This window comes from Lipotes vexillifer, unplaced genomic scaffold (genome assembly GCF_000442215.2).
Source record: "Lipotes vexillifer unplaced genomic scaffold, Lipotes_vexillifer_v1.1 scaffold73, whole genome shotgun sequence".
NCBI lineage: Eukaryota > Metazoa > Chordata > Mammalia > Artiodactyla > Lipotidae > Lipotes > Lipotes vexillifer.
The window spans coordinates 528,429-549,814 of NW_006772656.1; the positions used below are offsets into that span (position 1 = coordinate 528,429).

The 21,386-nt window shown below is 41.8% G+C and overlaps 1 protein-coding gene across 2 annotated transcripts in view; it reads left to right on the forward strand.

The window, feature by feature from the left end:
• UBP1 (upstream binding protein 1) overlaps nucleotides 1-21,386 on the forward strand; it is a 67,579-nt gene that overhangs the window by 38,421 nt on the left and 7,772 nt on the right. The window contains exons 3-11 of one of the 2 annotated variants that reach the window (XM_007447691.1): nucleotides 4,909-4,985; nucleotides 8,472-8,577; nucleotides 9,754-9,860; nucleotides 12,207-12,359; nucleotides 12,462-12,572; nucleotides 13,015-13,122; nucleotides 18,561-18,664; nucleotides 20,944-20,998; nucleotides 21,246-21,339. In XM_007447691.1, coding sequence (XP_007447753.1) covers nucleotides 4,909-4,985; nucleotides 8,472-8,577; nucleotides 9,754-9,860; nucleotides 12,207-12,359; nucleotides 12,462-12,572; nucleotides 13,015-13,122; nucleotides 18,561-18,664; nucleotides 20,944-20,998; nucleotides 21,246-21,339 — 915 coding nt within the window. The remainder of the gene's footprint in view (nucleotides 1-4,908; nucleotides 4,986-8,471; nucleotides 8,578-9,753; nucleotides 9,861-12,206; nucleotides 12,360-12,461; nucleotides 12,573-13,014; nucleotides 13,123-18,560; nucleotides 18,665-20,943; nucleotides 20,999-21,245; nucleotides 21,340-21,386) is intronic. The other variant, XM_007447692.1, reaches the window with a different exon arrangement.

A 21,386-nucleotide genomic window follows, 5' to 3' on the forward strand; every position in this document is an offset into this window, starting at 1 on the left:
TTACTTTAAATCTATGTGTGTCCTTTGCCCTAAAGTGGGTCTCTTGTAGGCAGCACATTGTAGCCTCTTATTTTTTAATCCAGTATGCCACTCTTTGTCTTTTGATTGAAACATTTAGTCCATTGACATTTAAGGTAATTATTGATAGCTATGTATTGGGTTGGCCCAAAAGTTCATTTGCTTTTTTTCTGTAAGCTGGCTTTAGTATTGCTTAGTTATCTTTAACTTCATTTGAAACAATTTTGTTAGACTCTATTGTGACAGCTATCATATCAGTGTGCATTAAAAAAAAAACATCAAAATTGGTGAATTTTTGTGTAGCTGTTTTAATATTGAAGATGGAAGAAGAAACGTTTTCAGCATATTATGGTTTATCATTTCAAGAAAGGTTAAAAACGCAATTGAAACACAAAATTTGTGAAGTGTATGGAGAAGGTGCTGTGACTTATTGAACATGTCAAAAGTGGTTTGCGAGGTTTCGTGCTGGAGATTTCTTGCTGGACGTTGCTCCACGGTCAGGTAGAGAGATTGAGGTTGATAGCGATCAAATTGAGGTATTCATTGAGAACAATCAGTGTTATACCACGCAGCAGATAGTCGACATAAGCAAAATATCCAAATCGAGCATTGAAAATCATTTGCACCAGTTTGGTAATGTTCATTGCTTTGATGTTTGGGTTCCACGTAAGTTAAGCAAAAAAAAAAACTTCTTGACTGTATTTCCGCATGCAATTCTCTACTTAAACGTAACACAACCGTTCTGTTTTTAAAACAAAATGACAGGCGATGAAAAATGGATACTGCACAATAATGTGGAATGGAAGAGATCGTGGGGTAAGCGAAATGAATCAACCACCACCATCCCCACCAAAGGCGGGTCTTCATCCAAATAGATGATATTATGTATATGGTGGGATTGAAGGGAATCCTCTATTATGAGCTCCTTCCAGAAAACCAAGCGATTAATTCTAACAAGTACTGCTCCCAGTTAGACCAACTGAAAGCAGCACTTGACAAAAAGAGTCCAGAATTAGTCAACAGAAAACACATAACCTTCCATCAGGATAACACAAGACCGCATGTTTCTCTGATGACCAGACAAGAACTGTTACAGCTTGGCTGGGAAGTTCTGATTCATCTGCCCTATTCACCAGACATTGCACCTTCAGATTTCCATTTATTTTGGTCTTTACAAAATTCTCTTCATGGAAAAAATTTCAGTTCCCTGGAAGACTATAAAAGGCATCAGGAACAGTTCTTTACTCAAAAAGATAAAAAATTTTGCAAAGATGGAATTATGAAGTTTCCTGGAAAATGGCAGAAGGTAGTGGAAGAAAATGGTGAATACATTGTTCAATAAAGTTCTGGGTGAAAATGAAAAACGTATCTTACTTTTACGTAAAAACCAAAGGAACTTTTTGGCCAACCCAGTGTTTATTGCCATTTTAAACCTTATTTTCCCATTGATTTTTATTTCTTCTCTGTCCCTTTTTCTTTGTTCTTGTGTGTGTGTGTGTGTGTGTGTGTGTGTGTTCTGATGATTTTCTTTTGTATTGATATTATACTTACGTTCTCTGCTTTTTGGTTTTTGTGAATCTTCTATGTTTTTGATTTGTGATAACCCTGTTTTTCAAGTATGTTAACCCCTTCCTATATCTACTTGCCTTAGACTGATAGTCATATAGGCTCAAGCACATTTTAGGGAGAACAAATTCTACATTTTCTTCCCTGCCCCCCATTTTACAATTTTTTTAAACTAATTAATTATTTATTTTTGGCTGCGTTGGATCTTTGCTGCTGCAGGCAGGCCCTCTCCAGTTGCGGCAAGCAGGGGTCACTCCCTCCCGCGGTGCACGGGCTTCCCATTGCAGTGGCCTCTCCCACTGTGGAGCATGGGCTCCAGGTGCACAGGCCTCAGCAGTTGTGGCACGTGGGCTTAGCAGCTGTGGCTCACAGGCTCCAGAGTGTAGGCTCAGCAGCTGTGGCGCACGGGCCCAGCTGCTCTGCAGCATGTGGGATTCTCCCGGATCAGGGCTCGAACCTGTGCCTCCTGCATTGGCAGGCGGATTCTTAACCACTGCACCACAAGGGAAGCCCCCATTTTACAATTTTGATGTCCTCTTTTACATCTTCATGTTTATCCTTTTGCTGTTCATTGTGGTTATCATCACTTTCACAGAAATTTTTTAATCTTTTTAAATCTGTACTAGCTTATTTAAATGATTTATTTTCCAGTTGTGGTTTTTTCTTTCCTATAGATTCTTCATTTCTGTTTAGGGAAGACCTTTCAATATTTCCTTTAGGATGGGTTTAGTATTGCTGTATTCTTTTAGTTTTTGCTTGTCCGAGAAATCTCTTCTTCTATTCTAAATGATAATCTTGCTGGCTAGAGTATCCTAGGTTACACATTTTTCCCTCTCAGAACTGAATATATTGGGTTGGCCAGTAAGTTCATTTGGGTTTTGCCGTAAGACGGTATGGGGAAACCTGAACGAATATTTTGGCCAACCCAATATCTTGCCACTCCCTTCTGGCCTGCAACGTTTCTGTATAGAAACCAGCTAATAGTCTTATGGGGGTTCCCTTGTAATGAACTCTTGCTGCCTTTAAAATCCTCTCTCTTTAAGTTTTGCTATTTTTGTTATAATATGTCTTGGTGTAGGTCTGTTTTGGATTTATCTTGTTTGGGACCCTCTGTGCTTCCTGTACCTGGATATCTGTTTCCTTCTTTAGGTTTGGAAACTTTTCAGCCATAATTTCTTCAGATACATTTTCAGTCCTCTTTTCTCTTTCTTCCTCTTCTGGAATTCCTAGTGTGCATAGGTTGGCATGCTTTATATTATCCCATAGGTCTTTTATGTTGCTTTCATTTTTTTTTTCATTTGGCTTTCTGTCTGCTGTCTTGATTGGGTGGTTTCCATTATTTTATCTTCCAGTTGACTTGTTCTTCTGCATTATTCTTTCTGCTATTCATTGTCTTTATCTCAACTTTCACGTCTGCAAATGAGTTTTCTAATTTTTCTTGGTTCATCTTTATAGTTTCTAGCTGTTTTTTTAACAGTAATCTGCATTTCTGTCAATAGCCTTTCTTAATTCCTTCAGTATTTCCATTGCCTCTTTTTTTGAAATCGGTGTCTATTAGACTGAAGAGGTCTGCTTCATTGTTTGTTCTTTCAGGGTAATTCTGTTGGTCTTTTAACTGGGAGTGGTTCCTCTGCTGATTCATTTTACTTGTGTTTATCTTACTGTGTGAGTTTAGGAGAAACAGTTACCTGCTTTGGTCTTAGAGGGCTGTTTATGTGGGGGTGTCCCTGTGTAGCTTGTACGTGTTTAATATATTTGGTACGAGGCTGTTTTTAGTATGGATGCCTGTTGCCTCTTTACTCAGTGTGTGCTGGTCATTACCCCTGAGAGGGGCGGGGTGTGCAGATGCCACAGCTGGTGTCTGGTCTGGCAGCGGCTCAGGCACACCCTCGGAGCATGCAGTGGGGGCAGCAGCAGTTTGTGACCACTCCTGGGGTCTGGGAGGGTGGCAGCAGGGGCTCGTGACCACTCCTGGATATTCATTTCCGTTTTTAAAGAAGTTATTGTTTATTCTTTTTCCCAGTTCAGATCCATTGTTACGTATGCTGCAGATTTAACTTTTTAAAAAATCTCTCTTACCATAAGGGTGTTTTTAGTTTAATCTCTCTCAGTGTGTTGAATGAATTTGACTGTTCCTTAGTGGTGTATACAGCAGTTGTTTTCCTTCACCAGCCTTGGAGTGATTTAGTTTTATTTTGGTAACATTTATGTTTTGACCCTATGATCTTGTACTCTTTGTATATTTTTGTAAGCCCAGTGGAGTGTGGGCAAGGTATTGGTAGTTTTATTATAAAGAGCCTCAACTTCATGTTACTAGCAGCACTCTTTAATTACTACTAATGTTCTGCATATCAAATTATGCTGTCATTTTTATTATTTAATGACAGGTAATCCAAACATCTTTTTTGTGGATTTGGAGCATATTACTAACTTTTGGCAGCAGCAACTTATTTTCCTAATTAAATAGATTGGTGTGTGAGTTTCTATTCATGTTTTTTTTATGGACCCTAATTGAGCAGTGACAAGATGTGAGTTGGGTTCATTGGACACGAGGGAGAAAGCTCCAGGATTAAAATTTGACCTTAGTTTACACAAAAACCTGTCCACAAATGTTCCTAGTATCATTATTCATAATAGCCAAAAAGTGGAAACAACCCAGATGTCTGTCAACTGTTGAATGAATAAACGAAGTGTGGTGTATGCATTCAGTTGAATAATTTGGCCATAAATAGGAAAGACTGACACATGCTACAACCTGGATGAACCTTGGCAACATTATAAGTGAAAAAGCCAGTCACAAAAAAGGCCACCTGTTGTGTGATTCCATTTATATCTACTGTCTAAAGCAACCAAATCCCAAGAGAAAGAAAGTAGATTGATGAATGGTTGTGAGGGGCTGGGGGTGGGTGGATGAGAAGGGACTGCTCACGGGTATGAGTTTTCTTTTTGATGATGAAGGTGCTCTAAAATTAATAGCAGTTTGGGCTGCACAGCTGTGCATTTACTAAAAACCAGTTAATTGTACACTTTCAAAGGGTGAATTTTATGGCATGTAAGTTATACCTCAATAAAGCTGTTACGAAAAATTGGTCTCAGATAATGAGTGTGAGAGGATAACAGAGGAAACTAAACTGACTGAGGAACTCTTCAGTCTTCTTTGAGAGTGGAAGAAGGACAGTATGATTTGCAGGGAAGAGAAAGATTAACCTGAGTTTGCTTCTTTAGAATTGAATATTGGGCAGTCATATGTTTGAGTTGAATTTTTGTTACACAGAGTGATGTTCTTTATATGGATTGTTTTTGATACACAATTTTTAAAAATAGGTCAGTCTTACGAAATTCGCATGCTGGATAATCGGAAAATGGGAGATGTGCCTGAGATCACTGGAAAACTGGTAAAGGTAAGGACCATCTGTTTAAATTCCTAAAAGATAGTGCAGTGACTCAAAAAAGTAGCAGTTTTACTGCAAGAGTTTTGTTTTTTGTTGCAGGAGTTATTAAAAAATTATTTAATTTCACTTTAAGAAAGTAATGGCTGTATTAAAACTCTTTTGAGCTATATTTTGTTTACTCCTCTGTAAAATAGGAATTATAGTAATTACTGAGTGAAGTAAATGTGAAGGCCCTCTGGAAACAAGGCACCAGAGAAAAGTTAGTTGCAGCTAAAGGAGGGAGAAAAACCCACTGCCACAACAAAAACTTTGATTCTCTTTAAAAGTAGAAGATAGTGTGGAAACTTTGTTTCTCTTTAAAAGTAGAAGGTAGTGTGGGGGGAAAATATAAGTGTTACTCTGAAACTTTTATTTCACCTCTTAAAATTTCTCTAAGTAAAATTTGATCTCTTCACGCTACTGGTGTATCTGAATGAAGAGTCAGTTATTCCAGGCCTAGGAGGCGCAGCCAACCCATTCCTTTTAGGATGTGCCTTCAGACCCATCCCCGGCCCCTGCAGTGTCATGCAAGGTGGGTCCTTCTAGCCTCTACCTGTCACGTGCCACGCAGTATCATAAACTCCAGAGCATTACAGGGCAAGGGTTACTGAAGAAGCTTAATTGGGAAACGGGAAAACTTCATTGTGGCCAACTGTTAGCAAGGGAGAAGCAGGATGAGTTCTCTTGGTCCTTCCATCTTCCTACAGAGAGGCCTGTTGGGGCCCGAGTGCTGCTGGGCCCTCACTGTGGAGAGGCATTCCATTGGAAAGACCCATCCCTTTTCAGACTGGCGAGCATGGGGAAAGCAGCCTGTGGGGGGAGTGGACAGCAGTACTAATGCTAACAAATTAGGCTTGTCCAGAAAGCAGCTGCTCAGCACTGGAGACCTGAGAGTCTTTGGAGTTCTCTTCCCACTCCTGGGAGCAGGAAGCTCCCAATCCTGTGAGAGGTTCTAGTCCCCAGTGGATCATTGTCTTGCCAACCTGGAGTAAGCTACCAGGTTTCTTCTGACTCCCGGGGCTCCCAACATTCTCAGAACAGAAGGAGAGAGGTTATTTACCCATTCTCACGTGCGCCATCTGAACATGGAGTCTGTCGTGTCTGTGTTCCATCAGTGGGTTTGATCATTTCCCTAAAGGGTGGGTCAGATGGCCTTATTTTTTTTATTCCCTCCTATTGACTTTCTCACCTGTATTGAACACTAATTAGATTCACCCTTTTAAAAAGGCATCAGCACTGTTCCCAGTGAGCAAGCCCTATTGAATTGGTTATGCTCTGCTGGACTCTAGTGACAAATAGCTATGGTTTGGTCAAGGAGCAACAGCTCTCATTTTTCAGAGTCTAGGAGGCTTAGCAGTGTTGAAGATTCTCTCAGCATGTCTTGCTCCCAGCTCATCATTCATTGTCAGACAAGTATTGGGCACCCCGGCAAAACTTTGCCAAATTGTACCACACCTGGTTAAAATTCAGCCTAGTAATATATTGTTTAAGGGAAGATGTGGGTGAACTCTTTTGTCATTGTGAAAGTCACAGGGTTACTTTTTTAAGAAGTCTTAGTTTCATCTTCCACTTGATACGCCACATGTCTGATTTTTGGTGGATTTTTGGTGCCAGAATACATCCAGTTACATCCTGAGAGCTTGCCTGGGATTCAGAGTTACAGTCTGCTACTGCCAGAGACTACAGGATAACTTTCTTAAAGACCACATGCTTCTTCATCTAGAGTTTAGTTTCCTGGCCCCATGATCTTTGACTCTGCTATTGGGGGGGTGGTCTTCGGGATCAAATGCTGCTGATCAGAGGTGACCTGCTTAAAATATTCAGTGAAGTGCTTTCTCTGATTGTTCTCTTTCTGTCTTATTGTTAGGGCCCCTTTATCTGTGGCTGATTCTCTAGGTGTATTGTCTCCTTTTAGTCAGAACTTCCAGATAACAGCTTTTCCCCTTCCAGTTTTATATAAGAGGTTTTCTTTTATATCTTGCCATTTCTTAACTATGGTCCTCCATGTTCCTTATTTTACTGTCTTATGTCTTAGTCTGACCTAGAATGGGGTTTAGTAAAGCACTTAAAACTAATACCTGTATTCTCGTACTATTTTCATCTGAATTCGTGGATTTGATCTGGTTCTTACTAAATATGGAAGAATCAAAATCATGACATTTTCTGTGCTGCACTTCTGAGAGATCAACCTGCTGGTGAATGTGAACCAGGAGCCACCACTGGCTGGCTCAAGCACCATCACTCTGTGAGGGCTTTGCTGCCAGCAGGCACTTGTGTGAAGTGGGTGCTGCTGGGGAATTGGGTGTGGGTCAGAGTGGCAACTGTGCCTTTATAGACGTCCACAGAGGTCCTAATGACCGACTTGGCCTCTTTTTAAACTATTTCAAATTACAGCGTTTCTACTTTTAAATGGTTCCCTTCAAAATATTTATCAGCTATGTTTTGGACAGCATTTTGGGGGTGCGGAAGGCAGGGGCACTAAAGATAGTATTGATATGTATCGCTAACAAGTTATTTCCTGTTCAAACCAGCAGAGCGTCTACTGGGAATACGATTATCTTACTGCATCATAGTCTGAGAAACAGTTATTTATAAACGTGTCAGAAACACTAATTAGTGCAAATCTGGTATCTGAATCCATTTTGATGACCTGTTATCCTGTTCTTGGAATGGCACAGCAGCTGGCAGCCCAAACCTGTGGGAGGTGAGGGTGGGATGGGTGGAGAGCAGAGAATGGCCTAGAGTTTGTGGAGTAGAGTTAAAGCCTTCCCTAGGAATGAACCTGAGTGTTTGGATGAAGTTTACCTGTGTTTTATCTGTTTTGTTTTGTTTTTCCCTTGCTTACCTCAGATACTCTCACTTGCAGGTTAAATAGTTGAGGATGAATTTTGCATATAGGTTCTCTTTTTGGGGTGGTGGGCAGATTTACCCCCCGCCCTTGACTTTTTTTCCTGGGGGGGCGGGGCTGTGCCTCACAGCACTCGGGGATCTTAGTTCCCCGACCAGGGATTGAACCCCAGGGTCCCCTGCAGTGGAAGCACAAAACCCTAATCACTTGGGCACCAGGGGATTCCCTGATGTTTTCTTTATAGAAATATAATTCTTACTAATTTTTTATGGACATGGACCTTAATTTTTTTTTTTTTTTTTTGGTACGAGGGCCTCTCACTGTTGTGGCCTTTCTCGTTGCGGAGCACAGGCTCCAGACGCGCAGGCTCAGCGGCCATGGCTCAGGGGCCTAGCCGCTCCGTGGCATGTGGGATCTTCCCGGACCGGGGCACGAACCCATGCCCCCGGCATCGGCAGGTGGACTCTCAACCACTGTGCCACCAGGGAAGCCCCAGAATTTGTTTTTGTATGCTTTTCTATTATAGGCTAATGCATAAGAAGTGAAAACACTTGTGCTTTTTAGCTGGAACAATTTTAAAGTGCTCATTTCCCCTACTTATTCCATAGAGCATCATAAGAGTTGTATTCCATGACAGACGGCTCCAATATACAGAGCATCAGCAACTTGAAGGTTGGAAGTGGAATCGCCCAGGAGACAGACTCCTCGATTTAGGTACAAGTGGCCATCAGAAGACCACGGAGAGATGAGGCAGTTGTTTAGCTATACCTGTTAATACGTTAGCAGTCACACCATGGGTGATTGCGTAGAGAGTTTTAGTCACCTGTGTGACTTGAGTTGTTTTATGTATGTATGTATTTTAACATCTTTATTGGAGTATAATTGCTTTACAGTGTTGTGTTAGTTTCTGCTGTATAACAGAGTGAATCAGCTGTATGCATACGTATATCCCCATATGCGTTCCCTCTTGCATCTCCCTCCCACCCTCCTTATTCCACCCCTCTAGGTGGTCACAAAGCACCGAGCTGATCTCCCTGTGCCATGCAGCTGCTTCCCACTAGCTATCTGTTTTACATTTGGTAGTGTATACATGTCCATGCCACTCTCTCACTTTGTCCCAGCTTACCCTTCCCCCTCCCTGTGTCCTCAAGTCCTTTCTCTACGTCTGTGTCTTTATTCCTGTCCTTCCCCTAGGTTCATCAGAACCATTTTTTTTTTAGATTCCATATATATGTGTTAGCCTACAGTATTTGTTTTTCTCTTTCTGACTTCACTCTGTATGACAGACTCTAGGTCCATCCCTCTCACTACAAATGACTCAATTTCATTTCTTTTTATGGCTGAGTAATATTCCATTGTATGTATGTGCCACATCTTCTTTATCCATTCATCTGTTGATGGACACTTAGGTTGCTTCCATGTCCCGGCTATTGTAAATAGAGCTGCAGTGAACATTGTGGCACATGACTCTTTTTCAATTATCGTTTTCTCAGGATATATGCCCAGTAGTGGGATTGCTGGCTCGTATGGTAGTTCTAATTTTAGTTTTTTAAGGAACCTCCATACTATTTGAGTTGTTTTATAGTTAAAAATGAAGTTGTTTTTGGTGCTTAGCGAAACTGAGCCAGGAATTTTATGAGTTTTAAACCATTTATTTCATTTTTGATTGGCACCATCCATCATATTCTTAATAAAATGAAATAGAAATCATGGTGGGAGAAAGTATGATACACATTAGGTGGGGTTTTATGTTGAAGTGTTTGACCATGGAGAACATTGAAGGGAAAAGTTCAGCAGGTATAATAATTTCACTGGAACAGAATCATAGTAGATTATTGTAACCTAATCATTCATAGTTTTGTTTCTGTGTCACTTCTTTTTAAAATACAGATATTCCAATGTCTGTGGGAATAATTGACACAAAGACAAATCCAAGCCAGTTAAATGCAGTTGAATTTCTGTGGGATCCTGCAAAACGCACATCTGCTTTCATTCAGGTTTGGATTCTTACATTAGAGTTATACTAGCATCGTCATTCAGGAGGCTGTGGGTGAGCTTGAATTCTTGATACGTGATATCATTTTCTTTAAATGCTTATTTGTAAACTATCTTGTAATGTTTTTTATACACACACAACACACTCTGTTAAGTTAGAGTTAATCTACTAAATTCATCATTTATAGACTAACCTGTAAAGACAATCTTAATATGTAAAGCATTATTTAAATATCACTTTTACCACTGGTAGTAACAATGATCAAAACTTCCATTCTTCTTCGGACGCATTTCTCTTGAACAAAACCTGCTGTTTTAAAGGATATGATTGAAAAAAGTGTAGTTTTAAGATTCTGTCTAGCTTTATTTAAAAATATTTTAATACTGACATTTTCAATCCCCCACAAAAGTGAGAGGATAATAATGAATCCTCTTGTGCCCATCTCCTGGCTTCGACAGTTATTAGTAGTTTCCCCTTTTTGGTTATTGGTGGAATACTGTAAAGCAACGCCCAGGCATTTCATTTCACCCATGAATACTCAGTTTGTGTCTCCTAAGACAGGGGTCCCCAACCCCTGGGCCACAGACTGTTAGTGTCCATGGCCTGTTAGGAACCGGGCTGCACAGCAGGAGGTGAGCGGTAGGCTAGCAAGCGAAGTTTCATCTGTATTTACAGCCACTCCCCGTCACCCACATTACCACCTGAGCTCCGCCTCCTGTCAGATCAGTGGCGGCATTAGATTCTCAAAGGATCATGAACCCTACTGTGAACTGTGCATGCAAGGGATGTGAACCGTACTGTGAACTGCGCATGCAAGGGATCTAGGTTACATGCTCCTTATGAGAATCTAATGCCTGATGACCTGAGGTGGAGCTGAGGCTGTGATGCTAGCGCTGGGGAGCGGCTGCAAATACAGATTATCATTAGCAGAGAGGTTTGACTGCACAGAGACCACAATAAATCAATTGCTTGCAGACTCATATCAAAACCCTCTCAGTGAGTGGCAAGTGAAAACAAGCTCAGGGCTCCCATTCATTTTGCATTATGCTGAGTTGTATAATTATTTCATTATATATTACAATGTAATAACAGTAGAAATAAAGTGCACAGTAAATGTACTGTGCTCGAATCATCCCAAAACCATCCCCACCCCACCCCCAGTCTATGGAAAAATTGTCTTCCATGAAACCGGTCCCTGGGGCCAAAAAGGTTGGGGGCTGCTGTCCTAAGAGATTAGTTTTTGAAAAACAGATACGGTATTATTATATGTAAAATAAAATCAACAGTAATTCTAATAGTATGTTCAAATTTGTAAATGGTGAAATTAAAACTACTGAGTAGGTAATCTTTATATAGAAAAGGAAAATCAGTTAATTGCTGACTGGCCGAAGTAGGCTATGATTTGTGTGAACTATAGAGAATTTAGTATTTTGCATTTTCGTGGTCTTCCAGGTCGTATCACCCATCAGCTAATAATCAGTAGGGCCATGGTTCATATTAGTTGAATATTTTCTCATATTGTTCATCTGACAGGGTGACTGGTTATGTGGTGAATGAGAGCAATGGAATAGCTGGCCTTACCTCTCAGGTTGTGTACAGTCTTGGTGCAGAAATCAGTTTTAACCTTGAGTCCTTAGAAGAGGGGGTGTGTAGCAGTCGGAAATTACCAAGGTCTTGTTAATGACACTGTGCCATGCCCTGGAGCTGTCACCATGGTGGTGTTGCAAGAGTGGGCAGAAGTGGTGGGAAAATGAGTACTGCCCTCAGGATCCTCTGTGAACTATGAAGCGTTGACAGGAGAGTTTACGTGGATGCAGGTGGAGTGAGGAGTGGGCTTGGTGGACTGTGGAAGCTCCCCAGGCAAAGGATCACGAGTTGATGACTATAGGAACAGCAGTGAGGTGACTAGCTGGCTGGAGTTGGGGTGATGGCAGTAGAGGGCAAACAGCAGGGGCTCTGAGTAACGAGGTGATGGTTGCTGTGGATTGAGCCCCACGCAAGGCTGAGGACTGTGGGTCCAGTCTGGGGTCGGGGTAGGGGAAAGACACAGGAAGCTACTGTACTGATGCGCTCATCACTGGAGCAAGTCCTGCCTTCAAGGAGGGCACTGGAATGGGGCAGAGCCCATTCCCACAAAGTTCAGGAGGGCTCAGCTGGATTTGTGAAAGGAAAGTCATACATGTTTAAAACAGTTAGAAATTCACGACAGACACCTGAGTAATATGTGGGAGTTCCTTTTAAAGGATCTTGAATTCATACCTGTGGCCCAACATCTGAAAGGGAGCAAAGTAGAAGGGTAATCAGTGGACAAGACTTTGAATCCATTTCAGCCTGACTCATTTTCTAGGTACACTGCATCAGCACAGAATTTACTCCCCGGAAGCATGGAGGTGAAAAGGGAGTGCCTTTTAGGATCCAGGTTGACACCTTTAAGCAGAATGAAAATGGAGAATACACAGATCATCTACACTCAGCTAGCTGCCAAATCAAAGTTTTTAAGGTAAGAGATGGAAACTAGGCTTTGAGGAAGTGAGGCCCGGTGTTGCTGGTAAAGGTGTTTGTCTGAAGCCTGATAGATGAAAAAGTCTACTTTGTTTTTAAGCCGAAAGGTGCAGATAGGAAACAAAAAACTGATCGAGAGAAGATGGAGAAGAGAACCGCTCATGAGAAGGAGAAGTACCAGCCGTCCTATGACACCACGGTCCTCACAGAGGTAATGCGGGCACCATTCCGGTTCTGAGGAGAAGCCGAGCTGTGCACTCTGGCACCACCTCTGAGGATGAGTTTGGCTGCAAAGGGTCTGGGAAGATTGGGTGGTAGATTGACATAATGTTCTTGGTGAAATTTGTGGGGAAAATATTCTCTTTAAATTTGGGGATTTTAATAGATTCGTTTCCTGGGTGGGATCATGGACGAAGATGCTGAAATCCCAATCAGGTCTCAGAAACAGACCTTAAAATCCTTGGAGTTGATAGAAATTATGTTGGGGCCCAGAATGTCCGATGTTTGTCACTGCTGGGGTTTTGCATCTTCCTTACCTTTGAATCCTGCTAGTCATACGTTTGTTTAATTGGACGGCAGAGGCATAAACAGGGTATTAGATCTTTCTTTGTATAATGAAAAGACATTGATCCCAATCTTTGGTGTTTGTCCAGATGAGGCTTGAGCCTATAATTGAAGATGCAGTTGAACATGAGCAGAAAAAGTCCAGCAAGCGGACTTTGCCAGCAGACTACGGTGATTCTCTGGCAAAGCGAGGCAGTGTAAGGGCTTCTGCTTCTCTTTTCATTGTGCAAGAAACCTTGTGCAGTGTTAGATATAGGACCAACTTCCACTGAAAAGTAAAGCCAAATTTGTTTTTGATGTCCTTGTCTTGATTTAATTTGCTTTTGTTTAGACTTCCTGCTTTCCGTTTGTTCCTCACTGAGGAAAATTTCCTAAATCTAACACTTTCAAACAAAGTTGACCATATTGGGTGGTTTTGGAGGGAAAACAAATGACACTCAAAAATGTGTTCCCTCCCTGTCTCCTTCCTTTCCTCCCTCCCTCTCTCTCCTTTGCACATACACTTCCTTTACGAGCACTGAAATTAATTGAAAATACTTTTAGTAAAATAGTTATTTTTGTGTAATTAAAAAAGGTTTTTGCTTTCTCGTGTGTGTAACTGATAAGAAAGTGTCACAGATATTTGGAGAAATGATGGCAGCAAGCTTGACGTTAACATACGCAGTACTTTGTGTCCCATTTCCCTGCATGTAGCGTAAGAATGTGTCTGCTTTTAAAAGCCTGATTGGCAGCACTGGTAGAAAAACAATCCTTGACTGCACTAGTGTTTCCTCTTGGCACCTGCATTGTGACCTTATGCTTCAGGCCAGCATAGGACACCTTGCTACACTCAGCCCTGGTTCCCCACTGTAGTCCAGGGGGGTTTTGGTTGAATATGAACTTTGCCAGCTTATTAAGTAGAGCAGATCTTTATTTTATAACACAGTTCTTCATCAAACAGTTGACAAAGGGTTATCTTGTTATATAAACTTAGATCAGCTATATACCGGCAGTAAATGTAAACAGAGAACATTAAATAATTTTTTAAAATAACTTATCATACATATTAATAGTTACTGTTTCATCATTGCAGTGTTTGTACTATCAAGGTGCCAGAAATGGAGTTTTCACTCTTACACATGTATCTGTAATTATCTGTAGACTATGAAAGCCACAGGCATTATCACAGGAACATTATTTCCAAATTAAAGCATTGAGTGAAAATATTTTAAATACTTCTATATGCATTTAAATAATATATGCAAGAAAACTGAAAATGTCCTCTCTGAGGGGCAGGGGAGCACACCATGTTGCATTTTCTTTAAGTGGGCTTTTTTGATTCAAATCAAAAGTTGTATGGAACAACTGTATACTCCTTCCCCAAAAAGCCCGCCCCTCCAGTTTTATGTTTTTATTCTCCTAATTTCCCAGCTGAAGACACAAATGGTTCTTAGTAAACTTTTTTGGGGAGACACTGGTAATTCAAATCACTTTTCCCCTTTTGTTATAAACTAATTAAAAGGAATGGTTCTGATAATTTGTAAATTAAAGAAATCTGTTATAGCCTAGAGCTCATCCGAAGATGCAAGTCTAAAGCATGCAAAACGTCAGCAGTTCACTGGCCTGGGATTTCACATCTTCCAAGTGTGCATTGCTTGCTTCCCCAGGGCTGCATTTGGTTTGGTTAAGATACTTCTAGGGGTGGTTAGAGGTCTTCTTGGAAACCTGTTCATTAAAAGCAAGGTACAGATGAATCCCTTAAAAAAGAAAATCCGTAGCATTTTATATATTTCTTCAAGCACCTACAAAAGAAGGCCAGCATTTCTTACAGTTCTCTGATAGTTACAATTGGCTTTCAATTGAAAGGGTATCCAGACTTACCTGTCAGAGCTACATGGCGCTGTGTGAGATGGTCCTGCACTGAATAGCGGCAGCACTGTAGGTTCCCAAGAGCCACAGCACAACCAAACCCTTAGTGTCTCTGTTGGTCTTTGCATCTGAGCTGTATTTCATTGGCTCAAATCTGGGTTGCCAGTGTCTACAGTCTGCAGTGAGTCCTCGTTTTCTAATCTGCCTGGGGAGGGACTTTGTTCATAGTGCACCAAAGCTGCGACTCTACAAGTCCAGGCCAGACATCGCTGGAGCCTTGATGAATCAGTACCATTGCTTACTTTTAAAGACAGGGAAGAATGACAAGGTAGAAGAAACACTGAAAATATTCCTTGGTATGCCTGTACTCTCCTGGGTCAAGACTGTAAGAGAAACTTACAAAAAAAGCAGGTGGGAGAGTCTTGGTGTTTCATCCAGCCTGGCCATTGAAGAACTTGGAATCCATCATTTCTAAAAGTAGAGGCCTCCTAACAGGACCAGTTTTCATTGAATGCTAGTTTTCCTGTGTTCTGTGAATTGAGTCTCCTATTTATTGGGCAAGTTTTAGATGTCAAACAGCCCTGCTTTTCTACTGCTAGAAGAATCTAGGTGTGTAAAAGTGAAATAGGTATGTTTATGGAGTTTCAGTGAATTTGGTGTCTTTGCTGTATCACCTGCCATGCTCACTTGGAGCTTTTGATGGCTTTATTTCCTCAAACAGTTGGCAATAATTACCAAAGCAGATCTGGGGAGACTTGATGATATTGAAAGGTCTATACGGTTTTGATGTGCGTGTTATGCCGTGTTGTAATATTTTGTATCTGGGGAGAATGGTGTAGCGGGAAGATCTTCCAAGTAGTAGAGGTGACCATGAGCATGTGACACCCGCAAGTTAGGAGACCTGCCAGGTGGCCCACAGCGTCTTGGGTTCCTCAAACTGTATAAGCTGGGGAGGTACTACTTTGTAAACTGGAAAGAAAAACAAAAGACCCTAGTTTAAAAAGAATGGGCATTGTGTAAAAAGTCATTTATAGTGAAATTGGTACAACATGCAGAGAGGGTTTAGCAATGCATTCCAGCCAAATTAGATTTCTTTTTTGAAAGTTGATAATAGTTGAAACATTAAGTCTGCAGTCATTTTCCCCATTTCTGAGGGGATACCTAATGGGTAGTTGTAAAGAATGTTGAGATTATGGGATTTCTGTTTTCTTTGTACCCATGCTTTTTTTATTATTATTTATTTTTGGTCGCATCAGGTCTTTGTTGCTGCGCATGTGCTTTCTCTGGTTGCAGCGAGTGGGGGCTACTCTTCGTTGCGGTGTGGGCTTATCATTGCGGTGGCTTCTCTTGTTGTGGTGCGCGGGCCTCAGTAGTTGTGGCTCGTGGGCTCAGCAGCCGTGGCTTGTGGGCTGTAGAGCGCAGGCTCAGTAGTTGTGGCACACGGGCTTAGTTGCTCCGTGGCATCTTCCCGGGCCAGGGCTCGAACCCATGTCCCCTGCATTGGCAGGCGGGGGGTTAACCACTGCGCCACCAGGGGAGCCCCATAAGTCTTTTTTTAAATGCATGCTGATGTGACACCCGTCACATTCCAATCCAAGATAATGGTATATCTCTCCATTTATTTTTTTATTTTATTTTTTCCCCCCGGTATGCAGGCCTCTCACTGTTGTGGCCTCTCCTGTTGCGGAACACAGGCTCTGGACGCGCAGGCTCAGCGGCCATGGCTCACCCTCCCACCCGCTCCGCGGCATGTGGGATCTTCCCGGATCGGGGCACGAACCCTTGTCCCCTGCATCGGCAGGCGGACTCTCAACCACTGCGCCACCAGGGAAGCCCTGTACCCATGCTTTTGATGGTGTCAGACACGCTGTTTGAAGCTCCTGTAACCATTGGGGAGACTTGGTTTCTGAGCTCAGAGTCCTTCACACTAGTGGTCTTGACTTCACTCAAAAGAATTTTGAAAAAGAGTATACTCCCTTGCACATTTTTAGGTTGACATCTGAAAGTTTTCATCATAAATTTAAATAGTTCCAAAGGATTTTAAAAGGGGGGGGGGAATATATGTATACATATAGCTGATTCACTTTGCTGTACAGTAGAAACTAACACAACATTGTAAAGCAACTGTACTGCAATAATTTTTTTTTTTAAATAGCTGCAAAGGAAACAATTTTCTGACATACTTGAATATCTGTATTTACAACTTAAGGTGAAGCCATCACTTTAGTTAAGTCTGAAATTTTACTCTGCTCTTCCTTCTTCATCTCATGTTTTCTCCTTCACTCCCCTTAAATAATATTGTCCAAATAGGACATACTTTCATGCCTGGAAGTCCTTTAATGGTCACCTTAATTACTTTTTTACAACAAACAATATGACTTGAAATTTAATTTTTAAAATTTCCTGTGACCATGTAAGGCTTAAGTCAGTTGAGGAATTTAAAACATATTATTTGTACCAGTTTATCAAAACAACAAATCATACAAATTTTGATGAATAATTTTTAACTATAAAAATAGAAATGTTATTGGAAATGCATTTTGAATGATGAGACAGGGTAGAACATATTTAAATTCTAGATTTTTTATAGGTAAGAGAAACTTTGTTTAGATAAATTTATTTTTCTTTCCGCAGTGTCATTCAGGTCTTGGAACTCCTCCTGAGATACCTGCCAGAAATTCCAATGATCTCTCTTTGTATGATCTAATAAATTATTTCAGTGTCTGTCAGCTGACAAGATGTCCTCCTGAATTATTCTGAAAGCAAAGAATTGAAAACCCCCTGACGTAGAGAAGAATTTTAGAGTCGTGGACTTTCTTAGTGTCTACCCTGATTGCTTTGAATGGTCCTTAACTTGGTTTTTGGCAGAGCCTTACACCCCACAGCCATGGTGAGACAGGATGCCGTCTGTGTGTGAAATGGGAGGAGTGTGCTTATGAAAGGGGACCTTTGAAACCCAGGGCGTTCTCAGTCTTAGAAAGAATACCATGGAGTGAGATGAGTTCCCTCCATCCTCAGCACTTGAGGCCACCCTGGCCTATGCAGCATGTTTTGACTTCAGCTTTTTCAGTATTCCTAATTGGAATAGTTAATGTGTCTTTGTATCTTGGCTCTATTTTTGGTCAGAATTGTGCCAAGGGCTGAAAAATATTTAAGTCCACCCTGCTCCTTCTAGAAAGTACAAACAATAAACGTAGGTAGGTAGGTAGATGGCTACAGGCAGTACCATCCGCAGTTGATGTATTTTGATGTTGGGCCTGTCTCATCTTACTTGGGGATGATCATGAACCTTAGAGAGATCGGGGAAGTACATGGGTACCGGTGAGGCTGCTCCTTGGGGAAGAGGGCGAAAAGAGCACTAGGTGGGACAGATCCACTGTCCTTGTCACCACGCGATGTCAGATGTTGCTTCTGAATCCTTTCTTGCCTCTGCTGTTCTTTAAACCTCGATAGGTACCTACTGGGGAATGGATGAAGAGGGAGGTGAAAGTTCTTGAAAGCACATTGTACTTAAGCACACATTTAAAACACCTTTAGAAATGTTTGCTGCTGTCGTCACCTCAGGTCCTCTCTGAGAGTAATCAGTGTCTAGACATGCACAGCAGGTAACATTTTCCCTGCCACACACCAGTCAGTTTGATGCGTTTCTGTGAGGTTGCTTGATGAATGTTAGGTGTCTTGTGTTTCACGATCTTGCATTTGGCCAGACTAGAGAGTGAATTACAAGGCTATTTCTCCCATGTACTTTAGAAGCGAACTGTTAATTTATTTCTGTTTCTGTCCGCAGTGCTCTCCGTGGCCCGACACCCCCACCGCCTATGTGAATAGCAGCCCTTCCACGGCGCCCACCTTCACGGCCCCGCAGCAGAGCGCTTGCAGCGTCCCGGACAGGTAGCCGGTGTGCGTGACGAGTGCCCGCGCTCCTTTATGTCCCTTCCTGTCAAGTTACGCAGCCTCTTTGTGTGTGTATCTGGGGTATGTGGTAATTAGAAATAGCCTGCTGCAGGGCAAAACTGTCTTTTCTTCACCTTCCCGCCTTTTTGCTCCTAGCCCCCTTGTGCCTCACAGACTCACAACTGTGGAAATTATAGAAAAGGTGCATTTTCAAGATATATTCTTTGTGAGATAAAATCAGCATTAATGGGCTTCATGGATAGAGAAAAGGACAGTGAGTTATTAAGGTGAAACTGTGACTTGAATATGTTACAATTGAGTTTATGATAAAGTACACTTCAATGCTCACCATATCGAACAAAGATTATTTTCTACCCTATTTCTTCTCCCTCCCAAAGACACTAATTTTTTTTTTTTTAATTAAGTCTTTAAAACTTAAAGGAAGGACTTTCCATTTTAAAGACTTGCTCTGGTTTTAGAAATGGGAATGGTGGGCTCTGTTCATCCTATTTTCTGGCCTTGACTGTTAGCTGCTGGTCAGCAGTGCCCCGAGGAGATTGTCCTTCCTGGGGCTTTGCTCAGGATCTCCTGCTGAGTAGTCAGATCAGAAGGTCCCCGCTGTTATGACATTTCTTGCTGGGAAGTAAAATTATGAAAGTTAAGACCATAAAGGAGGGAATTCCCTGGTGGTCCAGTGGTTAGGACTCAGCGCTTTCACTGCCGTGGCCCAGTTCAGTCCCTGGTCGGGGAACTAAGATCCCGCAAGCCACGGGGTGCGGGGAAAAGAAAGAAAAAAAAAGGAAAGGGTTCTCATTTTTATACTCTGGTCACACCAGCTCGGGCTGCTATAACAAACACCAGGGATTGAGTGGCTTATAAACAATAGAAATTCATTTCTCGCAGCCTGGGGGCTGGGTGTCCAGGGGCTGGATGCTGGCCGGAACGGGTTCTGGTGAGGACTCTCTCCAGGTGCAGGCTACCGGCCTGTGTGCTCACCCAGCGGAGAGCAGAGGGGAGGAGGCAGACTCTTCTTACGACTCTTAACGAAGTCACTGATCCCATTCCTGGGGCTCCGTCCTCACAGCTTCTTCTAATGCTCATTACTTCCCAAAGGCTCCACCTCCTAATACTGTCCAGCACGCTGCGGGTAAGGTTTCCACCTGTGGTTTTTGAGGGGACACAAACATTCTGTCTGTAGCAGGGTCTGGTGAGAAAACAAAGAAGAACATGCCTTTTCCCTGAGGCGATGGATAGACCAAGAGGCAGCTTGTTTCCATGTAGGTTATTGTGCTTCAGGGTAGGGGGACACTCCTGGACTCTGGGACCAGCATGTTACCATGCAGGGGACTGAATAATCCTAGAAAATGACAACAGTTTCAGAGAGGAGCTGTGAATTCGTGTACACACTGGCTCACCAGATATTTCCCGAGAGCCCACGGTGCCCAGCACTGTTCCGGGTACTGTGATGTGAGAGAAAGCCCTGTCTGAAAGAGCTCAAGTTCTAGTGGGCAGAGAAGGACAGTAAACAATCAACATGGTAAACCTAAGTAACTGGGGTACAGGTGCTAAGAAGGGACCAGAAAGGTGGATGCACTCCCTGAGCAGCTGTTCTCATTTTCCCCTGGAAACACAGGGTTAGTGGCACAAGTTTGTTTCTTTTGTTCTCTTGAATTTCACCCTGTTTAATCATGGATAAATATATTCATTAAAGGGATATTATTTTTATTTTGGCTTAGGATTATTATATCATTTCTTGTAGCTCATAATTAAAGTAGATTTTTTTGCAGTTATTTTCAACCATTTGATTCTCATACTTTTTTCCTAACTAAAATGAATGAGTAACTGTCATTTTCCTGGCACCCCTGGAAATCATTGGAGCCCTTTTGTTTCATGAAACCTGACTTTTTTACTAGAACAGATGTAGGAGGAGAAGGCACAAATTAAACCGTCCTCAGTGTATTAACTTTTTTTTTTTTTTTTTTGGTCACACTGCGCAGCTTGTGAGGGATCTCAGTTCCACAACCAGGGGTTGAACCTGGGCCATGTCAATGAAAGCGCCAAGTCCTAACCACTGGAACGCCAGGGAATTCCCTTCTGTGTCTTAATCTTATCAACATATTGACTCCTTGACCAATTGTGCACTCTTTTTGCATAGTTACATTGCTCTGTCCCACAGTATTATTTTAAATTCACCTAGTTTAATAGCCTTTAACGTCTTAAAATATATATATCATAATAATCATTCTTTTCTTCCTTCCCCCCTTCCTTCTCCCCAGCAATTCTTCTTCCCCAAATCATCAAGGAGATGGAGTTTCACAGGCTTCTAGTGAAGTAAGTATCTTTACCCTAAACTATCATGCTTTCAGGGTCCTGCATTTTGAAGCCTCTGACAGGGGTTTGAGTCATTGTTTGGGTCACTGAATAATCACACCTGTGCTCTTCGTGGGTGTTTTAAACTTTAAACCTGGAGGATTTCTGTGTTTTGTTTAAATGTTCTTTATAACATGCCAGTGACTTGGATTATTTTTTGTAAGCCTTAATAGTTTCTTCTGTTTGTGTTCATTTTCTTTGTTAATAGCAACTTCAGCCTTCAGCCACGATCCAGGAAACACAACAATGGCTGCTCAAAAACAGATTCTCTTCCTACACAAGACTGTTCTCCAGTTTTTTAGGTATGTTTGTGTTTGTGTGTGCACATGCACACGTTGTTTGTTTTTGT